The sequence below is a fragment of the Catharus ustulatus genome, chromosome 2 (genome assembly GCF_009819885.2).
Source record: "Catharus ustulatus isolate bCatUst1 chromosome 2, bCatUst1.pri.v2, whole genome shotgun sequence".
Lineage (NCBI taxonomy): Eukaryota > Metazoa > Chordata > Aves > Passeriformes > Turdidae > Catharus > Catharus ustulatus.
Genome location: NC_046222.1, coordinates 20,558,199 through 20,577,541, shown reverse-complemented (window position 1 = coordinate 20,577,541; position 19,343 = coordinate 20,558,199). Strand labels below are relative to the sequence as shown.

The window sequence follows — 19,343 nt, the reverse complement described above, 5'->3', positions numbered from 1 at the left end:
AGGATGCTCTACACTGGAAATCAGGGGTATGCTGGAATTCCAGAATTTAGTTCAAAAGTAATAGTTTTTATTTAGAAATACATAATTCAAATATTATCTAGGAAAAAAGATTTGCCAGCAAAATGATGAGTATGTATGAGACCCAGAAGAGAGGAACTGCAACTACAGTTGTTGGGAATGGGATGTATGCAAGTGTTTTCTTTTTGTAATAGGTCTTAAATAAAAATGAAGTGGACAGTTCTCTTCAGCAAAAATATGGATTTGTGAAGAGTGGGATTTATGAGTATGGTCATTCTTCTGTGGATTTTTTTTTTTTTTTGAGATCTGACTCATATTCTCTGTGCATTGTGCAAAGAGTCCAGAAGCCTAAACACAAAACTCTGATTCCCTGAAGCCTGATTCCTGGAAGTTACATGTTGCCATGCTCACTATTTGCATGCTTGAGAGGTGGAAGGGGTCAGATGGAGTGGTGTATCAGGCTTTTTTCCACTTGTGTAGCCTGCTGTTTCTTGGCACTGTTTTAAGAAGGTTGCTGATACATCTGGATATTTTCTCATCCTCTTCCTTGGAGAGTACTGTGTACAGTGGATGCTCTGTTTTCACAAGAGAGGGGAGATGAGTTTCCCACCTAACTAGAAACCTTCTGTGCCTGCTGGTTCCTTAGGCTTGTAGTAGGACAGCAAAGATAAATTAAAATTTTGCAGAGAACTTTACTACTTGTTGAATTGCTTCATCACCACCTTGTGGACTGGAGCAGATTGATCTAGAGCTATCTAAAGGAATTAAGAAAACTAAAACCACAAAAACCAAGCAAAGACTGCTATGCTTCGGTCAGACAGTGCTGTCTGTAGAGATCTTGAATGGCCTGACCTATCCCATTGTCAATTCTTCTTTCCAATATGGCCTGTGAAGTACTCCTCAACAGTTCTAAGTTCACAAAGATGAAGTTTCATAATATAATCAGGAGTTAAACATTATTTTCCTAGTATTTTTTTTCATTTTAATATATTCCCCTCTTCCTTTCCTCCTAGACAGAGGAAGAATGAAAAGAATTTTCATTTCAAAAACTTTACAGTGGATTAATGATGGCTTTTTCTAATTTTTCTTTAAGGTATTTGATTCCAAATGCAGGTGATGCTACCAAAGCCATAAAACAACAGATCATGAAAGTATTGGATGCCTTGGAGAGTTAATAACTAAAGACTTTGTAGAGACCAGTTTATAAAGAAGAAGCAGCCAAGATACTGTATGTGGACACAAGCTGACTGTTTCCGAACTGCATACTAACTTAAGAGAATTTTTCTGTTTGCTGGTGGGAGTGCCTGAATAGCAGGCTTAAGATAGAGTAAATTATTATCCATTTCTGAACAGGATTTTTGTTTGGTTGTTTTTATTAATTATCATTTTCTTCGGTTTTGGAGAAGTGTTTATTATAAAGGTCAGTTTGTTTCATTTTAATGCAGCCTTAATGGGAGTGATCAGCATCTTTGCAAGAGCAGATGGAGGTGGGTTCACATTAAGTGTGTTAAAGGATTGAAGGACGGTGAGATACAGAGAAGCAATTGAAAACACAATGGTTTTTAAATTATTATCCCTTCCAAATAAAATGTCGCCATTGCCTACAGTCTAGAAATTTGATTTTGCCTACCAGGTAGTATCAAAGACTTATTAAAAATTTAGGGTTTTGAGCAGAGCAGATACAAATCTTAAAACCACTGTTTTTGTATTAAAAATGGTTAAGTCCAATTTGGACTTCAGTTAAATGGAAGAATGCAAGAAATTTAAAAATTAAATAAATAAAAGTAAAGGTTTTTTTAAATCTTACCAGGTACTAGGCTAAGTGACTGGAATTGGTGGTAAGGATTGTTTTTAAATACTTAATTAACTGTAGTTATTACTACAGGGTTGAGTTTTTTTTTGATTATGCAAAATTTTATATTTTGTAGGTTGACACTGTTTCCCGTGTAAAGATAAGTGTATGCATTGAAATGCATGTTTCATGACAGAATATGACCATTAAAAACAAATTGCCTTGCTCCTCAGAAACAAAATATCTAAGAAATTTAGATTAGATGTTTAAAACCCTTCAGTTCAGCACAAAAGTGAGTACGTGCTGACCAAAGGTGTGTTCAGCAAGAAGATGAATGCACACAAAACCAGGGAAGAAATTCCAGTGCTGTATGTGGTAAATGTATTCTTAACTGGTTGGCTTCATTGATTCAAGTATTCGTTTATATTATTTTGAGTAGCAACTTCTAAATTAGTACATATTTGGGAGATGGCAACTATATGATTGTTCATCATCAGCTTTCCATTTGTTCAAGAATGGTTCTCTTGTTCAAAACTCGGTACAGGAATGTTCTTATGGACAAAGCAGAGCATCTTTGTAGTCTGATGGGAAATCACCAAAAACTATGAAATAAAGATAATGGGGATTAGCTTTGCTGCATGAAATCTTCTGAGTGCTTGAATCAAAGCTTATGATTTGGTACTTCATCAGAAGGTGAAATAAGTTAAACTGACCTTTATAGAAAACATTTATTCTAAGTTATTTTACTGGGAATCAAACTAGGGCACCTTAATTCTGGAACTAACTACTTTCTTTTCTTCTTAGTATCTGAGTAAACACCAATAGAACTTGAACTGTTGAAAATATTTGCATGAAATTGCACCTGGGCCAATGCTCATGTATTTATAGTTTCACCCAGCAGCTGTTGTATTACATTTTCCTCTTCCTAATCCCTTCTGAAAATATCCTCAGGAGTCTCTGACTCTGTGCCTACTTGAGCAATGAGATTTTTTCATGTAAAGATGTTTGTGCTACTGTTTATAAACTACAGTTGTAAATAAACCAGTACAATTTGAACATAACTTGTTCTGTCAGAAGGCATTTAGTTGCATACTGTGTAAATTCTCTGAATCAATTAAAAGTTTTTCCTAAAGGTGTTTTGTAAATGGAAGTGAATTTGATCTTTAGAGTGAAAGAAGCTGATTATGGATCATAGGAAGCTACTGCCAGTGACTTCTTAATGTAAGTATATCAGAATTTAGGTTAATTTCATTAAGGACTTTGGGTGAGCATTCACAGAAAGGTTGAAGTGAATTAGCAAATAATCAAATTATGGAAAAGGTTTCTGCATAAATTCCAGACTTATCAGCATCATATTTTTATTAAGAAATGTTGACAGAATGATACAACATATTTCTCCTAGTCAGGAGGGAGAAAAGTGAAAATGACACTCAGTTGTTAAGCAGGTGCACTTGAGTATTAAATGTGAAATGTGGCTAATGTGTATGCTTCACTGTGAGGACAGCAAATACAGCAGACCTGTGAGATCTACAGCAAGTAATGCAACAGGAAGTCAGTTTTTAAATCCCTTCTCTGTAGAAACATGTAATCCAAGCCATTTCGAGGCTAATGATTTGTAAATTTGAAGGCAATGTACAAGTTATCAACAGACCTCTTATCTTAAAAACCTCAGCCCCAACTATGAATCATTTCAATGGTGCTAGTGTATCTCTACCCACAGTTTAAGGGCCACTTTTGCCTTATAGTGTACATACCTGTAGTTACTATTTTTGTTACAAAACTTGTACTACTAAGCAGAAATTCTAATTATAGTACCGCAGTAACATTTTTTGAAAAGAAAAATAAAAAAAGTTGGTATGCTACTTCCTGTTCCTTTGAGCTTCAAGAATTTTATTTTTTTTTAATTATTTGCTAGCGATGTGTTGGCTTCTATTTTATTCTGCATGCACCACTCTCTGTATTGTTGAATATAAGGTGACAGTTGTTACGATGAAGGAGTGATAGAAATGAGGTCTGGAGTAGGAAAGAAAGTTTTGGAGTAAACTTCCCTGCCAAATGAAAGCTCTTTATGTCATAATGAGAGTTGGTGCTTCTGTGCTCACTGATGGCTCTTCACTTGTCTCATAAATTCATTTACATCTGGATTTGTATGAGAATTTGTAAAGAACTTTACATATATTACCCACCAAAAATACTGTTGATTGCAGAGATGCAATTTTAAAATTACCTTTTCCTGTTAGCCCTAACACATGGGTCTCACCTGTGATTGTGTCTTTTCCTTCCAACTACATGTCAGCTGTAGTTTCAAAACTTCAGGTACTGTCAAATAAGCTTTTTCAATATAGTGGTAGTCTACTGAATGTGTGAAAAGTTTCCGTTTAGGGAAGGAAGTGGGTGATACTATGTAACTTTTTCTGCTGGATATACTTAGTGCTTTCAGCTACTTTTCTTTGGAAACTTGAAAAATACATTTTATCTCTCTGACCCTGGGAAACTGGATTTTTGGCTTGTGCTTTGCACCTTGAAGGGATGATACAACTTAATTTTTTATTCTTATTTGGGAAGAAGTTGGGAGACAGCTATTCTTTGTACCTGAAGCCCTGCAAAGTGTGATGTGTGGGGGAAAAACATTAAAAATCAGATATGCTCTTTCTACCACCATGGACATGTATAAAAAGGAGGGAAGTCTGCCAAGGGATGCTGCACTGTGTTCTGCTATCCTTTGGCTTGGTCAAACTGGGTTGAGGGGCTCCCTTTACTGCTCCAAGTGGCAGGTTAAACAGTTCTCTGGTTAGAGGAAGTTTTGTAATTGTTGCACGCAGTAGTGGTTGTGTATTTTGTACTGGTTATGCACTTCCCATCCTTTCTCTCTGCGTGTTTCCTGAAAGGGAAGGTGTGTAAGAGATTGATCACTCTGGATTACCGATATTATCTTTGCCCATTCTGCCATTATGTGCTTTCAGCTTACAGATATAGTCTTGTGTGAGAAATACAATTCTACAAACATGTTTCTAAAAGCCCAAGGCTGGAAAATATCTACATGAGACAGCAATGTTTTATGCTGAGTAAAGGGGAGCACTTGGTGTTTAAAGCCAAGGAAGAGCAGCATGTTAATTAGTGTGTTGGTTTCACAGAATTGGCAGTGTTGGACAAAACCTCTGGAGCTCATCTAGTCAAAGTTACCTGCCAAGGCAGGGTAGCCTTGAGCAGGTGACACAGGAACTTGTCCAAGTGGGTTTGGAAGATCTCCAGGAAGAGAGGCTTCACTGGACAGCCTATTCAGTGCTCTGCCACCCTCAATATAAGGAAGTTCCTCCTCATATTGAGGTTAGACTTTGTGTTTCAGTTTATGGCCATTGGTCCTTGTCCTGTCACTGGGCACCACACTCTTGACAAATGCCTTTGAGATGTTTTTATGCACTTACGAGATCCCCTCTCAGTCTTCCCTTCTCCAGACTAAACAGGTCCAGCTCTCACAGTCTCTGCTCATAAGAGAGATGCTCCAGACCCCAAATCATCTTTGTAGCCTCCACTGCAGCCTCTCCAGTAGCTCCTTGTCTTTCTAGTACTGAGGAGCCCAGAACTGGGCACTGCTCCACATCTGGAGCACTGTGGAGGTGTTTGTACCTTGGGAGATGCTGTTCTTGTAAAGAAAGGGATGTCCCAGGTGAATGAGTTCCCTGTAAACTGGTACAGGACCCTTGGGATGAGCCCTAGGCAGACCTGAGGCAGCCAGGGGTTGTTGTGCAGGGCAGGGCAAAGGTCGGCACAGCCGGAGCTGTGGGGGCTCCGCTGTTGCTGCCAGCGTTGAACGGGCCCGGGGCGGCACTGCCTCATCCCTGCCCTTCGCCGCTCAGAACGCGGGTCCCGGCACCAACCGGGCTGGGTGGAGGCGGCGTGAGGGCGGTTCTGAATAACCCCGCGGGTCCCGGCACCAGCCGGGCTGGGTGGAGGCGGCGTGAGGGCGGTTCTGAGCAGCCCCCGACCCGGGGCCGGCACAGCGAGTCCCGGCAGCCCCCGCGGCCGCGCCGCCCGGGCGGTGCCGGGAATGCGGGCGGCCGGCGGAGCCATGGCGTGTGAGTGGGAGCTTTTCCCGACCCTCTCCTCCCGCGGTCCCGCCTGGCCTGGCGAGGCCGGGAAAGGCCTCGGTCCCGGGCACTGGCACAGCCTGTGGAGTGGTGCAGGGAAAAGGGAGCTGCCCTGGTGCTCCGCTGGGCACAGACCAGGATACAGCGCTCGCCCTGCAGGGGTCAGCTCCTCGAGAAATGGGAGCAAACCGGGCGCGCTTCGCTTCCGGTGTTTTAAAACAAAAAAACAAGCGTGTTTTGTAATGCGGTGATACAAATTTGAACCATTATTTTACTCTGATGTGCTTTTACCTGGTTATGGCCTACATTGCTTTGCCTTATCCTCAGAATTGCTTTTAAATCAGTGTTTGGGGCAGCTGGTCAAGGCAGGGAGCAGAAGTCTCTGTCTACAGCACTTCTGTACATTTCTCTGCATTTCAGTTGCTTCCACGTCTGAATGTTTGTAAACGAAACTGTGGCACAAATACATGTGTTCTGTTGCGGCTGAGCTTCAGTTTTACACCTTATCAAACTCCAAAACTGAAGCATATAATATTATATTTGTATATAAGAAAATCATATTAATTACCTTAATTATACTTCCTGATGTTTTAAACATTATGGTTTAGGGGTTTTTTTCCTAGTGCCTTTTTTTTTAATGCTGGAATGTAAATCTTTAAATGGCCAACTTTGAACTAAAACACATTCCACTAATACTGGGAAGTTTTTGGCAGATCCCTAGTACGATTATCTCGGTGGGTTCGGAACCTATGGTTACATCTGTTCAGAATACCAGATAAGCTCTGTTTGCTCAATAGAGCCAACAGTAAAAGTCTCTCACAAAGAATCACAAAAGGAGCAGTTAATCATTTGCTTAACCTCTAGAAATTAGCTGCTTAGCTACTGAAATGATAATTAAGCAGGGAAAAAGATGTATCTCAACTGTTCCTGATGCATTCTCATCTTCACTTGAATCAGCTTTTCCAGTTTCCCTGACTACTGGGACTGTGTTGCTTCCAGCTTTGTCTTTTTCTTTACTGTGATCTTTGACTGTATGATGGGGGAGTTTTCCAGATAGGAGAGGTGCTATGAAACTGGAATACTTAATTTAATAAAGCCAGAGAGGGTTGGTTGGTTGGTTGGTTTGTGTTTGTTTTAAATGAAACAGTTCTACCTGATCAGGATGTGTTTCCCGACAACCTGGGGTACTTGGAGATTAAGGGAAAGAAGTCCAAGGGGTGTGCAAAAAACTTGGCTACTTGGAGAGCCTGCAAACATGTATCCTGCTTAGTGGGAGCTGTTGATATCACTTGTAACTTGACCAGTTTGCTAAGACATTATCAGGAAAGATGTTAACCTTTCTTGTTTTTTCTGGCCATTTCCCAGACTAGGTGTGAATTGAGGGGTAAAAGCGAACAATTCCTTTGTTTGGTGCTTTTGGGATTATCCAGTCCTTTGGTGTGCTGGTGACAAGATGGGCTCCCACAGTGCACAGCAGCCTGGGGAAGAGGGCTGTGCTCTCCCCTCCTGTAACATGGATCCTTCCCCTAGAACATGGACTGGGTGTTGCTGGCACGTGAGCTCTGTCACCTTTGCAGGGTGGTGGCCATGCATGGCTCCCATTGGCAATCCTGGGTTTCAGTGCTCTCCCCGTGTTAAGACTCCCTGTTTGCAGAGTCAGAGATCGACTGTGGAATGAGTTGGTAGTGGTTTGTGCATATGTTTATATATTAACTCATTTGTTTTCTTCAATGCTCATTACCGAGTTCAAATTTGGAAGAGTTTCCTGGGGGAATTCTGATGAATAATTTTTTTTCTTTTCTGCCATCAGCCTTCCGCCTCGCTCTTATCCAGCTTCATGTATCTGCTGTTAAATCAGATAATCTCCAACGCGCCTGTGGACTGGTGAGAGAAGCATCAGCTAAAGGAGCAAAAGTTGTGGCTCTACCTGTGAGTAAAGATCATGGCCTACTTAGTCCTTAATCCCTTACCCTTCAAAACCTCTTTCTAGTTTTATTAATGTAATATATATTCCTCTTCCTTCCTGATAGCTTAGATGCTGTATGAAGCTTCAAAATAAAACAAAAAAACTAAAAAACCCCTGGGGTTTTATCTGGCAGCACACTTAGAGGTGGGGAATGTAAAGGGAAACAAAAAACAGGTTGATCTTTTTTTGTAGTATAAGATTCTGGTAAAGTTTTTTGTTGATTTAAATCCTAGGCAATGACATCATTGATATACAGTAATTTCACGACCAAAAGGCGCACCGGACTATAAGGCGCACCCCCCAGGAGTCGGCAAATTTCGCAACTTTGTAGATCAGATAAGGCGCACCGGACTATAAGGCGCACTTTTTTTTTTGCAGAAAGGATCCGCCCCCAGCTCACCCTGTGTGGTTGTTGGCCGCGGCCCCGCCTCAACCCGGCGGGGCTGGGGCATGCCTGCCGCTGCTCCGTGCAGCGTCCCCGGGGCTGGGCTATGTCCACCGCTGCTCCATGCAGCGTCCTCGGGGCCCCGCTGCTCTGGGAGTTTCCTGGCGCTCCAGGTGTCACACACTCCCCTGGCGCGCTGGGAACGCCGCACTGCCCGTGCGCTCTGGGAGTCCCTTGGAACTCCGAGTGACCTGATGCCAGTGGGCCCGCCCCATGGGGCCACCTCCCCGATACCGACCGCTTTGCCCCCCTGCCCGGACTGCGCCGCCGCCGTTTTCCTCACCCCGCGCGGCCACTGCCCCGATGCCGCCGGGCTTATCCCGGCCCGGCTTATCCCGGCCCGGCACTGGCCTGATGCCGCTGCCGGGCAGGCTCTGCTCGCCTGGGGACTGTTGCAGGCTCACACTTCCAGGGTGGCAAATGTCGCAACTTCGTACATCAGATAAGGCGCACCAGACTATAAGGCGCACTTCCGCGTTCGGGCCAAAATTTTAGTCAAAAGGATGCGCCTTATAGTCGTGAAGTTACTGTATTCTGAATTCAGGTAAGTGACAGTGTAGTTTGAATCTTTGCTGAAGAAGTGTAGAAAAAGACACTTTTCAGCTAAAGTATGTTGACATGAAAATGAAAGATGGTACACTGTAACTCCTGTGGCTGTAAGCGTTCCAGATACATGAGAAACAAAATAGACTTAAAACATAGTTCCAGTAGGTCATTTATGGCTGAGTTATGATTAAGGCACATTCCTCTTGTGACTTCCGTGTTTGAAAACATAAATAGCCACTTAAAATGATCAATCACTTCTGACTTATTTTTTGAACTTCAGCCATAATTACTTTGCTGAATTTGCACACAATGGGTGTGCTAGCAACAGGGCAGGCTTCCCAGTGCAGCTTTGAGCGTTTCTGCCCTCTTCATAGAGGTACTTGTGTTACTTCTGTACCCTGCAACATCTGACACACAAGCGCAAAGTTCGTCTCTGGGTGAACTTTGGGTCTCAGTTTTACACACAGAATGTTTTCTCTCCTGCTGTCATGGGGGAAGCATTGAGCAACCTTCCCAGCTCCTCTGTGCTAACATGGTTCTTGTGTTGCATGGTTCTTGAGCCATTCAGTGTTCTGCCTGGGCCTCCTGTGTAGAGATTACCTATTATTTACTGGTTTCATCACATGTACCAACACTGAATTTTCCAGACTTATTTAGCTGAGATACTCACTTTGCCAACAACGCTTTATGCTTTTAGAATACAAGTCGTCAAACATGGGCAAGGCATTTCACAGACTTTTGGGAGATACATTTTGTGTTGACATTAGGGCATGGGCATGAAGTATTGTCATCCCTCTGTTTTGTTTCTTTGGGGGTTCATTGTTTTAGTAACTTTATATAAAGAAAAGTAACTCACACTGTAGGTATGAGGCAGCTGGCTTTGCTTTCACCTCTTTGAAGTTCAGCACAGATTTCAGGAGCCTGGGAAGCTCATTTTGACATCCTGCAGAGACTCCTCTTCCTGCTTCTACCATCTACAGACCATGCTGTGGAGTAGCTGGTACCTGCTGGCCTAGTGCTTGTATAGGGGAAAAAATCCTTTCCAGCTTGGGTTAATTTATTCCAGTTCAGTAGAACCTACCTCAGTTGTTAAGAAGTTTGCTTGAGCAGATAAAGCAGGAATGTTTATTGTTCCAGACACAGCTCGATTTTTTTTAAATCCCTTTTTCTTTGTGGGAGTGGGGGTGTGTTTGTCACTTCCGATGAGCAAAGGGAGCAATGGAGGTGTCTGGGCTGGGAGTCCCTTTCTCACAGAAGAGAAATTGCTGCCATAGTTTGATAGCCTATCTGTGGCCTCCAGTTGTACTCCTCCAGGGGAAAATAAATGTTGTTTGGAGTGTCTCACTTCCTCAGGGAGCTGGCAAGTATAATGCAGAGTGAAAGTTCCTCATATCTTGGGCATCTCAAATCCCACTAGCCCACCTGTCTCAGGCATCTAAACTACTCTGTTAATCTGACTGTGTAAAGATTACATGCCTGGTTCGAGGGATGGCAAATCTTTAACTAGGGCCTAAGGTGGAGGACTGCTGTTCAGTTGTGAGGAAATAATGTTTAAAGTATTGTTTTAGCAAAACAGTAAGTAATTTTGAGAAATGCATGCTTTTGCAAATGTCCTTTTAAAAAGTAAGAACTCATGGGCTGAGGATGAGTATGAGCATTTCATAGTTTTGAGAGGATCTGTTGAGCTTGTAACTTGTCAAATGAGCTGTGTGGAACTTAACTCCTCATTCTGATGGGAATATCCCTTGTGTTCTTGCTAAGCCCAGAGCAGTGAATGTGGTAGCCTTACAGCTTGCATGATAGGCTTAGCTCATGTTCTGTTTGGCTTGCACTCCACAAACACACCTGTTGTATTTTCAACAATTGTCAAGTCTCTCTGGCCTTCCTGGCTTTTCTGGTTTTGTTAGTGAGCTTCTATAAACTAAACTCTGTAACTAAACGTTGTTTGAGAATGTGCTTGAAGAGGAGTTTGAAAAGTTAGGTGCATCTCATTGTAGTGGTGTTACTGGATTTTAGCTTCTCTCTCTCTTTTTTTTTTTTTTTTTTTTTTCCATCTAATTCTAGGAATGCTTTAATTCTCCATATGGAACCCAATACTTTAAGGAGTATGCAGAGAAGATCCCTGGGGAATCAACACAAAAGCTGTCAGAAGTTGCAAAGGAGTGCAGTATATATCTTATTGGAGGTAGTTTACTCTTAGTGACCATCTCAGTGGGGGAAAATGGGCAATGTCTACTGCAATTGGATCAAAATTACATAAATAATACAGTGGGGGAAATCTCTGTTCTCACCTTTACAAAGGATCCATTCCAGAAGAGGATGGTGGAAAGCTTTATAATACATGTACTGTCTTTGGGCCTGACGGTGCTCTGCTGGCAAAGCATAGGAAGGTAAGATAGCAGAATATTGTTATGAAAAGTTTTCTCAACAGTGTTGTACAAGCTATTTCATCTGTACTTAAAAGAGATATACTTGTTATATATTGCAATAATAAAAAGTTGTGTACCATCACTCATGAAATTTCATGTACAGTAATTTCACGAATACAAGCCGCACCAATTTGACCAAAATTTTGGTGGAAACCCGGAAGTGCGGCTAATATTCCGGGGCGGCTAATCTATTAACAAAATTTTAAAAGCTGCCAACACGGAAGTGAGAGCCCGCGGCAGCCCCAAGCCAAGCTGGAGCCCGGCCGGCCCCAGCTGAGGTGGGAAAGCCTGGCAGAGGCGGGGCCAGCAGTGTGGGGGCGGGCGGCAGAGCCTGAGCCAGCAGGGCGGGGCAGGGAGGGTGGCAGAGCCTGAGCCAGCATGGCGGGGGAGCCCGGGAGAACTGGGGCTAGCAGCGCAGGGGAGCATGGCAGAAGCAGGAAGGCCGACGGGTGGGGCTGCCTGGCAGCGGGGGAAGCCCAGCAGAATCGGGGCCAGCAGCGTGGGGGAGCCCGGCGGTGCGGGGGCCTGCAGTGCCGGCCAGGGCGAGGAAACGCGGCGGCGGTGCAGACGGGAGGGGGCGGCCGGCGAGCCTGGTGGCGGCGGCGGCAGCCCTGCCGGCGGGGCGAGCGAAAGCGGCGCTCGCGAAAGCGCCGCTCGGCGAGCGAAAGCGCCGCTCGCGAAAGCGCCGCCGCGAGCCGCCGCCGCTCGCCGCCGCCGCGAGCCGCCGCCGCTCGCGAAAGCGCCGCCGCTCGCGAAAGCGGCAGCGGGGCGAGCGAAAGCGGCAGCGGGGCGGGCGGCGAGCCCGGCGGCGGCAGCCCTGCCAGCCGGGCGAGCGAACGCGGCAGCAGGGCGGTGCTGACGGGAGAGGGGGGCCAGCGAGCCCGGCGGCGGCGGCGGCAGCACCACCCGGCCAGCCCCGCCGAGCCGTGGCGCTGAGCTGGGCCACCCGGCCCCGTTGGCAACCATGAGCGGGCCGAGCCTTCCTGGCCCCGCCCCGAGCCAGTAAAGCCCGCTATTCCGCGATCCTCTTACTAATTGGCCAATTTGTGAAAGCTGTGCACGGATTCTCGCGACGAACGAAAGTGCGGCTAATATTCGGGGTGCGGCTTATCTATTGACAAAGACAGCAACATTGTCGAGGCACCGGGGGTGCGGCTTATAATCCGTGCGGCTTGTATTCGTGAAACTACTGTAACTTTTATTTGGGGCATGTAAATACCACTTCAAAAGGTGGTCATAAACTTGTTCTGGGTAAGGATGACAAAATACTAGAAGGTGTAATTGGCTTTCCCCTGTGCTGGGAAAACCATGATAAAGAGTAAAACCTGATCCAACTCACATATCTGTACCATGGCCTAAGTCTAAAACACAGTGCCACTTGAGTGGAATCAGTATTCTCCCTCAGCTTCCTGATGGATTTAGTCCTTCTGTAAATACAGTAAATACTGTTCTTTACTACATACTTTGTGCTATACATGTGATTAGCACGGATATGCAGAGTCCAAGTTAAGCTGTCACTGCTGTTTGTGGTAGATGGTTGCTTGCTGTCATCTTCCACCTGAACATTGCGTTGTGCCTTCTGGAAAACTGCCCCTCACTTGTAACTCAAGTCAGTTTGTCTTCATGGGACTGTTCTGTTCATTCTCATCCCCAGTTTCTGTTCATGAGACTGTGCACACAGGGATCACTCCATGAGTGAACAACAGCTTATTTCTTTCAAGGATAAGCCAAAAAGATAATGCAGGGTTGCTTGGAACAAATAAAGTGGTGCTGATTTTCCATTAGCATTACTTTAAATCATCTTTGGGGGAATCTGACAATCTTAAAGTAATGTGTACTTTGGATCTTGACAAAAGAGAAGTCTGGATAACAGTAGAAAACACATGCCTAAAGAGGCTCAAATACCAAGCAGAGAAATTGTTAGTAATTGTTATTAATCATAGTATAATTGCAGGTCCATTTGTTTGACATTAATGTTCCTGGGAAGATACAGTTCAAAGAGTCTGAAACACTGAGTCCAGGGAATAGTTTCTCCATGTTCGACACACGTGAGTATAAGAGAAGCCGTCTCTCTAAGGAGCGCTACTACAGTCACTCTGGAGTTCTCTTCCCTCTCCTCCTTCCCGACAGTGGATTTTTAGACTGTCAGACTGGGCATTTAATAACCATGGCAAATATAATTTAAGTTTGCTTCAAGTGTTTGGGTCACTTTGAAACTTTTAAAAAGGCAATGTGGTTACAAAAGGACAGAGGAGTAGAAAGAGTTGAAACATATGTCACCCCACTTCCGTTAATTAAATAATGGTCCTGTTGATTTGTTAGAGAGAAGTGATTGTATTTTTATAGCAGTTACAGCTTGAAAATTGTTCTTCTAAAACATGGCCTAGAAAAGAAAGTATGTAACAGCTACACTGGTACATTGCCTCATGTGAGGATGATATAATAATGGAGACAATTAGCTAAATCAACCTTCTTGAATCAACTGCATCAGATAAAAAAGCAAAGTAGCTACTCCTCCCCATCCCATGTTGCTAAAAAACTGACACAGTCTGTTTACTGAGCTCTCCAAAGAGCCTTGTCTGCCACAGTCACTTTCTCCTCCTTACAATGTGCATGCTCTAAGTACACAACTGGATTTTTACTCCATGAAAAGGAGGGAGTATTTTCTTTTATTGAAAAGAAAATAATTGAAAAAATTGCAGCTAAATGAGAGAGGAATATGTTACACAAAGACCTAATACAACATGATTTTGTGGTAATGGCTGATCTTAAAGGGTAGATAAGACTGCTTCTCACAGTCTTTCTGTGGTCATGAAGCGTGGATATTCCCCACCAATAACCAGTGCTTGTTGGACACACATATAAATACAGCTCCTCCTGTTGCTATGAGCCGTGTAAAATAACAGTTGGCAGGATGGCTACAGGGAGTCTTGTGATTGTTTTGTGTACTTGTGCTAGTGATATGACTGTCTCTTGTGTTTTGAGAACAGCATACTGCAAAGTGGGCTTGGGCATCTGCTATGATATGAGATTTGCTGAGATGGCTCAAATCTACGGCCAGAAAGGTGAGGCTGGGTCACCTAAGGGAGCAAGGGCAGCCCTAAGGCCAGACCTAGACAGGGCTCTTTCTGGGTGATACGTGCTGGGTGATCCCTGTGATCAGGCATTCTTATCCCTGCCCAGTAACAAAATGCATCCTGTGGCCAAGACTTTTACTCAAATGAGTGACTTCTCTCAGGGAGTAAAGTAACCAACACTTCCTGATCCACAGGTGGTGGTGAAGTGATGGAATTGGGAGTATTCCCACAACAGCTCTTGGTTGATGTAACCTGTTACACATGGACAGGCTCTGGTTCCATTTTGGGCAGAGGCTGGGAAGTATGGAAAGAAACCTCACCTTGGGTTTCAGTGTGAAGGGCCACTCTAGGGTGAATCATCTTCCCCTTAATGATGCTTGGTTTCTAATTGTCTCTTAACAAAGGTTGCCAGCTGCTGATATATCCAGGGGCTTTTAACATGACAACAGGACCAGCTCATTGGGAACTCTTACAAAGGGGGCGGTAAGACCACAGTAACAGCTTATTCCCTGTTCTAGAGGAGCTGGTGCATGGAACTGAATTTCCTTGTGTTCCAAATGACACTTGTGTGTCATAAGTGGTGCTGCAGGGCCACTCTGCCGTTGGAGCTGTACCATCCCTCAAGCCTTGCATAGGACACCAAAACGATTTTACTGTAAGGAGAAAAGCAGGAAGTTCTTAGCTTTTATTCCTATCTGCCTGCCCCTGTTAGGCCCTTTCAACAGCTCTTTTCCATGGCTTTATAAGCACCCTTCACACACAAATTGTAGAGAGAAAAGCCCATAATCATTTGGGAAGTGTGCTAATTACAGGCAGAAATAGACTCTGAGATTCCTCAACGCAGTGTTTATTTATTTGGTCAGCCTCAATCAATTTTGCTACGTACTGAATGAATCCGTGATGATATTCTATGCACTGACTCTGGAGCCAGCTGCTAGAGACTTCTCTTTCCAGGCTCTTCTTTCTCTGACCTTTATCATTCACAGTTTGGGCTAGTCATTTAGAGGATATATAGCTTGTCCTTCAGAGTGGATTCTTTCTCTTCTGCTTAATTAAATGGTATTATAAAAAACAATTCTTCTCACTTATTCTTTCCCTTCCATTGTTTTTCTGTGAATACAGAGCTGTTGATAATCAACTCTATGTAGCTACTGTATCTCCTGCTAGAGATGAAAAAGCATCCTATGTTGCCTGGGGGCACAGCACTGTAGTAAATCCATGGTGAGTTCAATAAAATTAAAAACACCACCTTTTTTTTTGGTTAAAAAAATATTTCAGTTGGCAGTCACACTTCAGTTGTACTTTTCCATCTACTGTTAAAAGTGCAAATTCTTGGTAAAAAGCACATGAGACTTGAGCCTACATTCTCAAGATAATCATTTAAAACAGCCAAACTAAAAAAAAACCAAGAAGTACACTAGAACTAGTTTGAGTACGTTACTCATTTTGGTCATAAAGATGCTACTTAGTACTAGGATTTAGCAACTGCTGACTTTGTCATCTTGTCTGTCCATCATATACTGTGCACATAGTAATTCTCTGTGTAGCAGACCATCTTAAACAGCTTACACAGAACTATCTCATTTCCTCAAAGAACAACACTGCTTTGACATAAGAAAGAACAAGAGGAATGTCTTCAGCTGGAGAAGAGAGATTCTGACTTGAGCAAAGTCACGCAGGTGCACAGGAGGTAAAAGTAACCAAATATTCAGGCAGTTGTTTTTCTTCCAGATAAATCTACTGAGGTAGTTTGCTTCCAGTTATTTGCACAGTAGGAAAAACTTTGTATCTTAAACTTTTAACTTTTTGTGATGAAAGCAGTGACAGAACACTTGGGGGAGACATAATCGTGTTCATTAGTTCGTGCAGAGTGTAAGGACACTACTAAAAGCCAGTAGGATCTTCAAAGGAGAAAGTGTTCATCTTTGCCAGCGTTGTTGTTCCTTTCCCTTTGAGGTATGTTGTGTATTCACGGGCAGTGGTTCACAGAGTGGCTTTTACCTCAGTTCTTGATCTTTGAAAGACACTTATGTTGAGTATGTGTATATATCACATATAAAAAGTGCCATATATAAAAGCCTGTCATGCCAAAGCTATGGATGATGATGCTATTTTTAGGACAGCCCTGTCGTTACAGCTGTAGACATCAAGGGTAGGACCTCCTTTTTCTACAAACAACAGCAACTGGACTGATGCCTTGAGACCCATGTGTTAATCCTGTGAACAAATGTGCTTAATTTTGCAGGGGTGAAGTCATAGCCAAAGCTGGGACTGAGGAAACAATTGTATACACAGATATAGGTAAGGGGAAAATTGTTTTGGTTCTTTTCCCCACTTTTTCCTTGAGTAGAGGTCATGATGCTAAGGAGAGACAGTTCTTGAAGTCTGTGGCCTTACACATGCATTCCTCTGCCTTGTCCACCTTTGCTTTTCAAGCAAGAACCAGCAGCACTCGGCTGTACTGTTCTGCATACAATATTCTATAGCTGTACCCTCCTTCTTCACTTCTTAGGAAGAAGGTGCCACCTTAGGATAGAGCAAAGCTGAGGCTTCCTTCAGCCCTGGCTGCTCACTAGCACTGCCCTACCACCCATTCTCCATCAAAGCTGCTGTTTTCCCTGTCTTGCCTCAGCGCAAGTCAGGAGCTTTCTTTTTTAGCTGCTGTTCTCCTAACTCTTTTCTTCTCCCCTGCAGATCTAAAGAAACTTGCAGAAATACGTCAACAAATTCCTATTTTAAGCCAGAAGCGTTGTGATCTCTATGGTGTAGAGATGAAAAAGTGAAGATGGGTGAAGAGGGAAGGTTCAGCTGTCACAGTGGCTGTTGCCTTCATCTGTGGAAGGATTTCCTTAGTAGTTGCTCCATAATTTACTGCCAACTGTGCCAGTTAAGAAACCACCACATAACAAAAACTTCGTGTAATTCTAATATGATTGAAATATAACTTGAAATATAACTCAAATATTTCGTAATATTTTACAAGTAGGATAAAGATGGAGATGAAATCAGTTTAATACAGCAGTGATTAACATTGATTTTTATGCATCACAGTGTTTTAGTTACCTTCTGAGGGCTTTTTTGTAGAACATAGAAATGGAAATGTTGTTCTCAAACTCCCTCTCAAATCAGCTTTGGTATTATGAATTTTTCAGTGAATTATCAGAAAATCTAGAAGCATGATTCTTCTTACTCTGTCCTTACTAGATGTGCATGTCTTAACCAAGGTCCTTGAATGCCCTACTTCTAACTTGAGAAGCTTAAAATTTAACACACTGAGCAAAACAGGCCAAATTCTGCTCTGCACTGCTTGGGACACCAGAAGAAGCTGCCAGACAGAGCTGCTCCTGTAGAAGAATCTGTAGTAGTTTTTGGTTCATGTGTTTTGTCTGGATCTGTGTATTAAATTCTCCTTACAGCAAATCCTGTTCATTGCTGAAGCGATATGTGTTACTGAGTTGTTACAATAATTCACAGGTTGCCACACCTTTTCTCTCCATACTGCTTCCTTAACAGAATGAGTGGGTTTTCACTCTGCTGCCTGGAAAAGGCTGACAGGAGTCAGGTTGGAAAACTTGTTGCACTAAGTCCCTCTGCCCAGTCTCCCAGAAGACTGCTCAATGTCTGAATGCATTATTGCTACTATGGGCAGCTCCCATCCACTGCAGAGAAAACACTCCTTACTGTGCTGCTTTTGCTGGAGACAAACTGATTGTGAAAGATGGCTTTAAAATACTGAAAACCAGCCACGCATGTTGCACTCTTGGATTTGGTTTTTTGGTTTTTTTTAAAGGAAGATATCTTTTAATGTAAAAGAATTTACAAATTATGTTTTTTATTCCTTGGGATGAAAAAAAGAAGCAATTTACTAGCCTTCACTGATAAGCTTTTAGATTCCCAGCAGCATAGAAACACTGTAAGGCTAAAAGAGATTTCAAAATATAAAATGGGAGGGAGAGAAGGTTTTGTCTTGCTCTAGCTAACCACATTTTCCCCAAAACCATCTTACCTTTTATTCATGTTCAGCAATCCTCCTCTTCCCTGTTTTTTGTTTGGGGGGGTTTTTTTTGTTTGGTGGGTTTGTTTTGTTTTGTTTTGTTTTAAATTTTTGCTTCTCTGCAATGAGCTTGATGTGTTTTATAAACAAAAACAAATACTCAGCCAAGCCCTGACACATCCTTCCCCTCATCATTCCCATCATTCCACTTGGTGGCATTCTGTATCAGCAGGTATTTTTGGTCTGTACTTTTCACTGCATTTTTGTGTACATACTACACTGGAACTTTTAAGAAACAAGCCACAAAGCACAAGGTGAAATGAAGGTTTATTTGTTGAAAAATAAATATTAAAAAATTAACAGTTTACCATTTGAGCTGAGTCTCCTGCATTAGATTAGTGCTTCCTGCATACTCAACAACCCCTATCTGTGATGGCCATTGCTGGGCTCCAACTTCTAAATTATAATAACTATTTTATTTCTTTTCCTCCCCTCTCTCTACTAGTTCAACACACAGGAGTAAATAATTTCTACCTTTGGAGGATTATAGTGCAGGACTCTCACAGGCTGACCACTTAAATCTGAGAAACGCAAAGTGCAGTTTGCAGCAGGTAACAGAATCTGTGGTCTGAACTCTCCTCCCCTGGAATCCCACATGGAGAGGATGAATGAAACTCTATTACAAGCTACTTTGGTGAACTCAGCTGAAGAGCTGACATGAGCTCAGTTCTTCTCAGTCTATCAGGACAACTTCTAAGCACCTTGTTTTAGCAGGGTATTTAGTAGGGTCTCCGGTGCACTGCACTCAGGTGATAAAAATGTGAGACTTCCACTGAAAAAATAGAGTCAGTCCTTAGCCATAGTACTTCAAGCAGCCACTACTCAACCTTTGTGTTGTAGAAAACAGGCACTTGGCACTTGTAAGTATCCATATGACACATATGCACTAACATGCCTGAAAGAGTTCCAGAATTTCAGCCTGCAAGAA

At 43.0% G+C, this 19,343-nt stretch overlaps 2 protein-coding genes across 5 annotated transcripts in view; both read left to right on the top strand.

Moving 5' to 3' along the window:
- Positions 1-2,942, top strand: part of TBC1D23 (TBC1 domain family member 23) — a 32,718-nt gene extending 29,776 nt beyond the window's left edge. For all 4 annotated transcript variants that reach the window (XM_033052352.2, XM_042779020.1, XM_033052351.2 and 1 more), the window contains one exon: positions 1,112-2,942. In XM_033052352.2, the coding sequence (XP_032908243.1) occupies positions 1,112-1,193 (82 nt within the window). In that variant the 3' untranslated portion in view covers positions 1,194-2,942. The remainder of the gene's footprint in view (positions 1-1,111) is intronic.
- Positions 2,943-5,824: 2,882 nt separating this feature from the next.
- Positions 5,825-18,722, top strand: NIT2 (nitrilase family member 2). The gene is made up of 10 exons (XM_033087061.1): positions 5,825-5,886; positions 7,709-7,827; positions 10,920-11,040; positions 11,157-11,245; positions 13,239-13,332; positions 14,275-14,349; positions 14,766-14,844; positions 15,484-15,582; positions 16,607-16,662; positions 17,056-18,722. The coding sequence occupies exons 1-10, from the start codon at positions 5,859-5,861 to the stop codon at positions 17,142-17,144; spliced, it is 849 nt and encodes a 282-aa protein (XP_032942952.1). The 5' UTR covers positions 5,825-5,858; the 3' UTR covers positions 17,145-18,722.
- Positions 18,723-19,343: the final 621 nt, after the last annotated feature.